This window comes from Ruditapes philippinarum, unplaced genomic scaffold, assembly GCF_026571515.1.
Source record: "Ruditapes philippinarum isolate M1 unplaced genomic scaffold, ASM2657151v2 ctg1582_1_1_1_1, whole genome shotgun sequence".
Taxonomy (NCBI): Eukaryota; Metazoa; Mollusca; class Bivalvia; order Venerida; family Veneridae; genus Ruditapes; species Ruditapes philippinarum.
This window is the reverse complement of record NW_026865380.1, coordinates 206,150-217,633: the sequence shown is the minus strand read 5'-3', so window position 1 is coordinate 217,633 and position 11,484 is coordinate 206,150. Positions and strand designations below refer to the sequence as shown.

General features: G+C 31.8%; 1 protein-coding gene across 1 annotated transcript; it reads left to right on the top strand.

Annotated features, from left to right (window-relative positions):
- The first annotated feature begins 674 nt into the window (after positions 1-674).
- On the top strand, positions 675-6,275 carry LOC132728785 (perlucin-like protein). Its single transcript, XM_060714457.1, has 4 exons — positions 675-860; positions 4,143-4,249; positions 4,517-4,607; positions 5,772-6,275. Exons 1-4 carry the CDS (start codon positions 725-727, stop codon positions 6,002-6,004), a joined length of 567 nt encoding a protein of 188 aa, XP_060570440.1. The 5' UTR covers positions 675-724; the 3' UTR covers positions 6,005-6,275.
- The last annotated feature ends 5,209 nt before the right edge of the window (positions 6,276-11,484 follow it).

The following is an 11,484-nucleotide window of genomic DNA, read 5'->3' as shown; positions in this document are numbered from 1 at the left end:
CAATGTGTAGAATTGTAGTGCCTACGCAATGGTTAAGCTATTTACACGTGAAACAAAATTTTATTTAGAATTAATAATCTAATTTCAATAAAATGTGAACATTCAGGTAGTACATTTCTGCAAATATTGATACCGAAATATGCTATGGAAATATTTTTGCTCATTAAGTCGAACCCTTTTCATGTAAACCAAGTTTTCATTTTCTTTTGAAACTGAGTATATTTTAACAATAAAATATATCTCTCATGGGTGAGAGCCTATGCTAATAATGTAAAGACTTTAAGCTATGTATGATATGATTATGTACACAAGGATACATTTGAAAATTGTTTGAAAATGTGGGCAATAAATCATAATCGAAATAAACAAAATAGGATGGTTTTTAAGGGATTTCTGATCATAGGAGGTAGTATTAAGGATTACCATCTTACATCTTGAATTAATTCAACAAAACAAGGATCATATTGGACAAATACTAATTGTTCTGAGCTAAACAGAAAATATCTAATATTAGTTATATAACACATTCAATAATAAGTTTAGCCCCGCCTCCTGACACCCACAAAACTAAAGAACCAATCATAAGATAAATACTAGCATTTGGGCGTTTTAGTTTGAAAGGAAATGAACCTTAACGTGCGATTTGATAGTATTTATGCTCAACACCTTATAACAAGCGATAGAAGGACTTTGCAACAGACTTAATTTGTTTAACGTATCAAACATGAGGTGGTTGTTAGAAGTCGCTCTTGTGTTTTGCTGTGTTTACTGCATTGCGGCGACGGGGTTGGTGAGGGCCTCCGATGAGCGGAAAAAATTAATCAAACTAGATCAGCTGCTGACACAAGTCAGCAAACGAGGTACATATTACAATTATTAACTTTCTTTAAGGCAATCAAACATCTTTACTTGATATTATCATTTTTGAAAGGAAGTTTTAAATAATTGAGTACATCGTGTTTTCATAAGTGTATATCCAGTAACGCAGGGATGTGAAAATAACGCTGGGGTTGTTCTAGAATATAATGAAAAATTGTGCAATCCTATGGCCGAAAAGAGAACTTCAGTACAGTATGAGAATGCACATGTTTCAATTTTGCCGTGTTGGGCTTTCTTTAGGGATTTTGTATTTATCTATTTTATGATCACATCCGTGTTATTTGTGCCGTGTGGCGGCTGTAAAAAGTCTCCCCGTACATTTAATCAATGATGTTATATTTTCGATCCTTGAAGATCGTTCAGCACGACATTATTGTTGTGCTTGTGGTATTTTTAGTTTCAACTTTTCGGCATTTTCTAGTTGGGTGGTTCCAATATTCCTACTTGAATAATGTTGAATCACCCTTAGGATATGTTGCCTGCTTTTTAAATTTGTCTTTTGACGTCTTGTCTGTGATACGCAGGCTTCGTAACCTCTGATCCCCTTTCAAAATTCCATTTTATTTAGTTCCGCCCATTGTTTTCTCGTTTAGGGCACACGCTTTTTATTAATTGGGGACCATACGCCGCTTTTCATGGAATGGCACGGAAGTGTCGCATTGAAGGTTCCATGAAAACCGCTGTATGAACACATCTGCGGATGTTTCGAAATTCAAAATTTTACTATTTCACGTTTAAATGTTGAATTCTGCTTAAGCCGGTGCTAGGGGGCGTGGACGGTAACTTGCACATTTCAGTACTGTCCATGAACAGGCTCAATCAAACCGAGCCTGCAACATTTACAATTTTGCCGTGTTGGGCTTTCTTTAGGGATTCAGTATTTATCTATTTTAAATATTACAATTACATCTAATTGAAATAAATGACCTGTGAATATAGTTTAGACATAATGTTTTAGATCACATTTAAATTTTTTACATGAATGTGTTTCCTTTTAATATCATAAATCGTGAGGCTTTTGTGCTCCTTTGAAAATCATTAACGCAATAAAGCATATATTTCTTTACTGATTTTTTTTTTATTTTCGTATGCCAAATCTGCTCATGTGATATTTAATAAAATATACAATATGACTGACACCATTTACATTGTAATGCCGATTTCGTGAAACATTAGATACGCTCGTTGCCTTATACAACGTAACAAAATAATATTTAATCCTTTTCCCTACTGTAAAATGCAGGAGCAAAATATTTCCAAAACATCAACCTTGAGAAAGAGTACTGTGATTTTTAGAATAGTTTAGTAAAAGGATGCAAGTCTTAAGTAACAACTTTAAATGTTATGTTTGATTAATGAATGATTTTGCAGTATCTATCACTATATTTCTACTGCGTGACTTACGCAGGAAGGGCGATTTTTCCGTAATTTAATTATGACCTATTTGACGTGGATGTTAAGTGCCATTAAATGTGTAAATTACGCTATTTGTTCATTTCACAATATTTTACTTTTTAATACAATTTCAAAATTTTCATAACAAGGCATAAATCTTGAAGCTGTCTGCTATTTTGTCAAAGTATTTTGGCAAATGTCTAGGGTATAATATAAAAGTAATGAGTTGAAATGCGTTATTGTAGTTTATAATATCGACAAAACACTTAAGTTGTTTTCAAATGGTTGAAAGGTCGTCATTCACAAGCATAATCGGAACATTTTAAAATACTGAAAATATGTATAATGCTGCATAAAGTATTATATCACGACAGCCGTAGGCCCTAATTCCTTTCTTTGTTAGATCAAAAAAAATATATTGGTCCGCTACCCTTTTCGGCAAAAGCTTTACACAGATTCAGTGTTTCCATTGCTTAATTCGCGGCATTCAATTTACAAATTCAGGTACAGAATGTGACAGTTTTTACACTTTTTAATTTCTTAACCTTTTTTAAAGCTTTAAACCAAGATCCGTATCCCGATGTTAGAAATACTTGATAAATGAATACTTTTATTTGAAAGTAGAAAGGTATTTCTTTATGTGCCTTAACTTATTTCATTGAGAATAAATAACATATTTTTTTGTAATTATGAACCGCATCACGGATTCATAATATATGATAACATCATCCCGGATGCGAATGAACTGGTTAAAATCAAACTGAACAGGATGTTCACAAGTTTGTAAAGAAGTAAAACTGTCAAAATATTTGCATTTAATACGCAAAAACAGCTACAAACATTTCGGGTAATTTGATTACACAGATGGGAAGGTATAAAGGTGTTTGTGATATGTAATTTCTCTTTATGCATAGACTTGAATAGGACTTTGAGAAAACGGGTCCTCAGGCAATCCAAACAAAAGCCTGAAACCGACTTCAATTTGGTTTTCTTAACTGACACAGTATCTAATCGTAATGTATATAAAGAGGTTCGTTAATTAATATGTAATTTCATACAATTCTTCTGTACGTTGATAAAGCAGTCTTTACTTTTTTCGAAGCTTTTATCCTTGTTAGTTTATAGGCTTAATAACTGTATAGGATAAGTCAAAATATCACCTTAGTTGAAACTCTATTCAGAGTAATTGACATTTGTATTATAAAAATGCGTATGTAAGGAAATAAATCAATTGGTGTTTAAAGTTATAATAAATGGACATTAAACATTCCATGTTTGACATATGAATAGTAACTTAATAGCAAGTATCAAAATTTCGTCACAAATTACAGCTTTTTGTACTTGTCTATTGTAGACATCCTTGGGTTTTTGTTAGTTAACTTGTTTTGAAAATAAGATTAAATCATAATTATCCGGTTTAAATAACTTTCCCCGTAGTGTTTTTTAAAATTAATCAGGAATGAGGCATGTCTTAGTTCAATAATTGATTCTGATTTACTTTTTAAAATGTTCATGAAGATAATGAGTTGACAGAAATATTTATCTAAAGTAACTTATTTAATTCACCAGTTTAGTAACTAACATTTTATAGTCCCGAAAATGACAAAAAAATTATCGTTAACTTTATATTTCTATCTACAAAACCTTTTATGCTGAAAATCTACAACATCTGTACTGGTATCAGTCTATACTTCAGATTGAGCCCAATATTGAAATTATAAGTTGTCATGATATCTATATTGAACGTTTGATGTAACCTTTACATTCATGTCTTGTAAAGTTCTTATAATATTTGATATGTTTAAAATATTAATTATCCTATGTATTATGTACAAAATAAATTTTAACTTTTATTTTTCTTCCCAAAGGCACGGGAGGTAAAACTTGTAAAGCTCGATGCCAAGATGGATGGATACGATATCAAGGGTCATGCTACTTAATTGTTCAGAACCAATGTACATTTCATGAAGCGGAGGTAGGTTAAATATAAAATTGTTTGTTATTTTACACTGTTTATGTCATTCTCGAAGGACCGCGAAGCGCAGGTGTGTAAAATAATAATAATATTTAATAAAAAAAAATGATTTTGACACACTTTTACGCTATTCCTGAAATTAATGATCCGAAAATGGATTTGTATGTTTTTCTTGTCAAATGAATTTGTATTCGATTAATAAGACCATTATTTTTTCAAAATCAAATCTCTATGAATAAAAAAACAGAAACAATTATATATTTGCAGGTCAATTGTAAAAAACATGGTGCTGATTTAGTCACTATTGAAGACGCAAACGAAAACACATTCCTTAAAAAACACCTAACCACTTTAAAAGGTCAGTATTTTTCAAGCACAATGTATAATTATCTAATTTGTTACACTGTTCAGTCTTTCGTTTGATTTTAACGTTGGATTTGTCATGGAATTAAGATAAAGGGTTAAACATCTTTATATATGTGTGAAACAGAAGATCTACAAATTATTTAAATAGGAAAATGTTTTGTACTATACTTGATAGAGAAAAACAAACGAAAAAAACAAACTTACCTGCTGAACAATTTGCTATACTTAAAAGTCGTGTCTAAACTATTTATAGAGGGTTTAAATCCAAATATTTAAGAATATGTGCTTTTACACGAATAAAAGATGTTTGGTATGGATGCCATCAAGATTCGAAATCCATGGCGATAAATTGAAACTAGAAATTCAATTCAATCCCTGTAAAAGTTCTGCAAACGGTAATCATCATCGCTTGAAACATTGCGCAAACAATCAATTGCCCATTTTTCTCGTCATGTTTATCTTTTCTTTATTTTTCTTTATAAGCACCACTGCTGAAAAACGTTGATTTCAACGTCAGTATATATTTTTTCCCTTCATGGGTTACCCTTATGTCAGTTTATATGTATACTTTCCTCTTGTTGGGATACCTCAAAGGGTTGAGGCATCAAAATTGCGGTCACCGTTTATCCCTGCGTGATCACAAGAGGGAAATAACTGGGATCAAGTTACTGGAATCTCTGCAGGTGAGGTGGTTCTGACACCTGCTGTTGCTTCAAGTTTAAAAACCTAGGTTAGCCAAAAGCATCTTTCCTGTTATGGCGCTATAGGACATATACGTACTGTGTTGGTGCGCGTAAAACAAAACAAACAAAATATATACGTGAAATAATTAATACATAGCACATGCTTAGCGAACAAAGAAAGTTCCCTAATCTCAGGTCGTTATCCTATCTTTTGTCAAAATACACTTTTCCCCTACAACCGGGAAAATCATTAGTTTTGTGCTTTTTGCAGCATCAGAAAATTTGTATAAACTATTGAATGGTTCACGAAAATAAGAAATTGATAATGTTTATGGAAAGAAAACAGTAAAAACACAAAACAAAATGCAGTAGGCCTTTTATTTTACGAAGAAATAAAACATATCTTTGGTGACTCTTGTATCTTTTGTTTATCTGAAGGATTTTATGTTCTTTACCTCTAATATTATTCATAGGTACTGACTTTTGGATTGGATTGACAGACAGTGTCACAGAGGGCGTCTTTAAATGGGTTGCCGACCAATCGAAAGCTGTTTTCACAGACTGGGCGAAAGATCAACCAGACAACTATCATAATGAAGATTGCGTGCACGTGCATGCCAGCAGAAGTTTCGTTTGGAATGACCGGCCCTGTGTTGATCGTGTCCAGTCTATTTGCGAAGAAACTTTCAAGCGCAAAAAATATTAAAAGAATAAATACAATGTGAACATTTTAATGAAAATAATAAAATACTAAAACTTACTTAAGCAGCCATTGATTGAATAATGTTTGTCTTTTTGTCTTTCTTACTTCATATTAGATCATCGTGTATCTTTTATCTATTTAGAATAATAATATTGATAATAATAATACCTATTCATATTCATAAACATATGGTATGTTTTTCTTAATCATTCAGTACTTGGCTTATGTATTCCTCTTTATCCTCTTTGAATTAAAGAACATGTATTCTTTAGCAGCTTTTGTTACGTTATGATTTTAGCTATAGGTAGTTTGATATTATAAAATTGATCAAGATTAGTGAAGCCATTTTGAAAAGATAGACAATAATGTAAAGGAAAAATATCAAAGAATTTAGAGGTACAAAACTGATAATCATATCTTGTCAAATTATTAATTTTATATTTAGTTCGTACTCGATAAGGCCTTACTTAAAATGATCTGATTTCCCCTCACGCAACCCATACAAGTTTCATAGGGTAGGTAGGACAAATAATGTTTATCAATAATATTTTTTCTTGGAAAAGTCCCATGGAACGCCGCAATTTGAATGCTTGCCCAGCGTTTAATTATTGTGCTATATTCATATAAAAGAAGAATAATCGTCTAATTCCATCCAAATTACTGTTTGATTTACTTTTTGTATTTAATCTACATCATGTATATTTAAAAGGGTACATGAGTTTGCAAATATTCCGGATTTGCAAACTTAATCTGGAGTCTGTTCTATCTGAAATTATATGGAATAAAACAATGAATGCTTCGTAAAATTAAAGGCTAGAACTATATTTTTAAACTTTTATTCAACATATATCCAAGTTTGAATACATACAAGCAAAAACATGAGATAGATATAGAATGTGATTCTCATTGACTGTATGCTTGCATGTTTAGTAAAAACATATGTTTTTGGGTTGGCGACACATTTTTGGGTAGCTGAGATTTTTATGGGTAGGTTCCGGGAGGGGAAACAAAAACAAAAAAGTATCTTATTTTTGACCTTAGCCATTTAATGAGGGGAAAAAGGTCTATAAATGAACGAAATAATTCAATAAAGAACTCCTTTTTATATATTTTTTTAATTCGTAAGCAATGAATTTCAATCATCACACAGAATATATTATATTAACAAGATTTGCAATTTTCACCTTGCTTATGTCACAAAGACTATTACACTATCATAAAGCATGTATTCTACGCAATAATTTTTCTTCTTTCACAAGACTTAAATCAAAAGCAGTGATACCAGTTCTCCATTTACCATCTTCAATACTATTCTTTACAATGGCATAAATGCATTTGTAATTCTGCATTCCTGTACGTATAAAGATCAACAAGGTAAAGGCCATGATCACATGAACACGCCCAAGCTACCACAGCAGGGCACACAGGAGGCACCAAAACAAAACCGGGAGAAGATGTAAATCAATATACATATCAGATGGACAATTGTTATAATTATGTGTAAATAAGAATGTAGTCAATACACATGGATTGTAACATTCAGATATGAACATAATATCATTTTCTTTTATTATCGAATTGAATTCAATTACAAGTTTCTCATTGAACTTATAAAAAATGGCCCATTAATTTGCTTTAAATTTGTTTAAAATGTACAAAAAAATCGGGAGCGTTGTACGTGTGCTTACGATACCAAAGCAACTCTTGAAATCGGTTTCGGGAAAATTCTACATGAATATTGTTCTATTTGATATACAAAAGAATTCCAGGTAACCTCCACTAAATTGCCAGTGTATCATAAAAGTAACAGCAAAAATATATAAAAAATATACTTTTAAATCAAAAAATAATCTCCTTGCACATATAAAGGGTCACGTGGTTTGACTACCTAAGTAAAAGTGTTAAAATGTAATTGCAATACTTTTTTGTTTGTTTGTTTGTTTGTTTGTTTGTTTGTTTCATTTTACGCCTTTTTCCAACAGTATTTCAGTCATATAGGCGAGTAGTTTCCTAACCATAGTTCCTGGAGAGTTACACCAGTACTAGACAACCTTCCTCCGCGCTAAACGACCCACGCCAGAGAGGTAACTGGATTAGAAGTCATCGACTCTAACCCGTCGACCACGAGCCTTTGAACTGATATTCAAGAGTGGGCGCTAAGGTGCAGTGGTAACACTGTCTGCCCACCCATCAAAGGGCCGTGAGTTCGATCCTCCACTTCTCAACTAAAAGCATGAAATGATAACTAGACTCACAAAACAAAGACAAAGATGTCTAGAGACTAAATGTATAGGACATGCAAACAGTGACTAAAATGTTAAAAACACAGGATACAGACTAAATGGACCAGAACACAATTAAAAAGAACTAACGGGAAAGACCAAAAGAGACATAACTGAACAGACAGCAAAACATACAAACTGGGATGTCACTTGGCAGATACTTAATAGAGCATTCTGCAAGGCACTGAATGGAACAGACGAAAAGATACGAATCGGAACAGACAAAAAGACTTAATGGAACAAGCCACAAGGATATCAACGATACAGACAAAAAAGACTAAACAGACAATGAAACTTAAAGCAACACAACAGGAGAGGAAAGGAGCACTGACAATAGAAGAACGCTTTTGATATTTGAAAAAGTATTTAATAATGTGTTGCATACCACACAACTGCCAGACTTATGTGGTTTTTTTTTTGAAATCATCAATATACATCCTACGCCGTCGATGAGGCCATAGGCCAAATAAATGTTCTTATAATTTATGTCACCCTGCTAAATACATGATCTTTGGAATTATGACGTACATTTTGTATCAGAACTTTGGTTTATACATAATTTATTTAAGTTGGATTGTGTAAGAAGCTATAAGCTTATAGACACATTTTAGAATCCGTTCTAGGAAACAACCAGTACTGAGCATCGAGTGTTTCTTGCTCAAGGAATCAACGACTTGTCCCTGACGGTGTTTGTACCAATGCGGCTAGCAGTCACTGGAATACTAGTCCGGCTCGTTTACCACTTTATGCCTGTATGCGACGTTTTGACTTCGGAAAGAGAATTTAAATGTTAATGTTTTAAAATAAAAGGCACCAATTATATATTTTTAAACATGATGGACACTTCATAATTAAGGGAATACAATGTGTTGACTGTCTTAGGTTCTTACTATTTGTAATTAACAAATTTTATTTAAACTTTTAGCATTTAGATTAAGGGAAGTAAGTTTGATTTTAATGGTATATTAAAAAATATATGTTTCTTCATTAGTTAATTGAGTGATGTAACTGTCATATTTTTACTACAAATTTCCAATATGGATTTTATGCTATCCTGGCAATATCAATCAAAACGATCAAACCGCCCGCAGCCCAACATTTAGTTTAGTTTAAGTGGGATTTCCATTGATGTAATATTGTTCTTAATTATAGCAATTCTGTCCTGTAAGGGACACGTTGTTACATTGATTATTGTAAAAGAGTTTTAATGTTTCTTTTACGAGTTTGATAGTTTGTAAATTAAACCAATGACAAACGAACGGTTGCCACCAACTTTAACAAGAAAGAAATTTGTTATGAAAGTACTTAAATTATTTTAAAAAATGCATATTACTCGGCAGAAAAAATCATTAAGTGATCTCACCCTCCTGTTACACTTACTAAAACAAACATAAAAATACCATTTTGTATTTCTGAAAGTTAATAATAACATTGGCTCGAAAACGGATTAATATATCAGCGAGAAGACCATTTTACTTTGCAAAAGTTCCTTACGCCTACAGTTTCATGATCATTGAAATAACAAATTGTTGTGCGTTTGCCAGCACAAATATTTCTAAAAATAACTATTTATTGCTTTTTGAGGCTACCAACTAATCAAACTTGTCACATTTTGTTGCTGCTTGTCAGAGAGTAAATTTTGCTATTTTCTTAATAAATACGACACAAGCTATTCTACATATCGACTGGTGTGAAGTGTATTGTAATTGCAAATAAAACACTTTTTAACAGAGAGACAATATTGATGATGAACTTATAATGAACTGTAGTTTTTAAGACATTAGGGTTGTTAAATTCAATTCAAATATCATTTTAAGAATGATATGAATGTCACTATTCACAAATGAATTTGTTCATTTAATTGGAATTACATTAAAGTATTCTCTGGTTATTGTATGCGGTAAAGTATCAGACGAGCCTGAAATAACGACACATGTAATGTTACAAATTGCATACAAATTGTTATATTTCCCATATCTCAATACAACTTAATATCTTGTTAAAACATTTAATGTCGCAAATCTCATACGCAATATTGGGTCAGTCTATATTTTGTTCTTGCAAAATCACGTATTTATTGGTTACAAAGTTTGATTAATTTCATTGACAGTAACTGTTATGAATAGCAAACATTTGCACAAAAATATAACGCTATAATTGTTTCCTGATGTAACAATAACGCTATTTTTTAATGTTACAATTTAAAATATACATGTATTGTTATAAAACTGCAATGTATGCCGTGATTGATTCAATTAATGATGACATTTGTCAGTTTATAGAAAGATCACGAAAGCTAGTTGATATTGATTAGTACAATGTGCGAGAAAAAAATATGTGACAAAAAGGCAACCTTTAATTTTTCGGTTGGGTTTAACGATGCACCAACATGTAAATGGTCATATGGCGACTTTAGAGCTTTACTGATGAAGATGGATCTCAGATTCCGCTCCGTGCATAATTTCAGTTGGTCCATCGACAATCTATTAGCTAGCTGGAAATTTTTCTCACGTAGAGGAATAAAGAGTCCCTGATGGGAATTAAACCCACAACGGTGAGTTTTGAAGTTAGCCATAATCACTTATCCACAGACTCACCAAAGGAGGATACATAACAACATTCGCCTGATTATCTTTAAGTTTGGCTTCTTTAATAAACTTTGATCAGACTGTGAATACAAAAGAAAAATTTATGTTTAACAGCAACATAGACATTTTACTAATATAGTAGGTGAAACAAATGTTTAAGATAAGGGAATTAACTAAAAATTAATTAGTACTTATTATTCTAAATTATTATATTAGTAAATAACTCCACGCGATTGCTAATCATCTTAAATTGACATTCTGTATTTACATTTTTGTCTTAAAATTATAAATTTTGACATTTATTTTAGAATTCAAATGTGACAATTTTTTACAGCAATATTCTTTATCTAGATTCATATATCTAGATATCTTCATCATTCTCACAGAATTAAAAAGAAGGCCAACACGCCCTATTCTATAAGCATTTAACGTAGAAACTAATTTATATGTACATGTAAGCCATGTGTTTCTGAAATTTGTTTAACATTTTTCACTTTTCGATATATTAGAATGATGAAATTATGATGCGTCTATACTTTTCATCTGGTAATGCTCTCTTGAATGGTCTAGACTAATCACAATTTATAGTTGGTATGATTTTCCTTGCTATTTC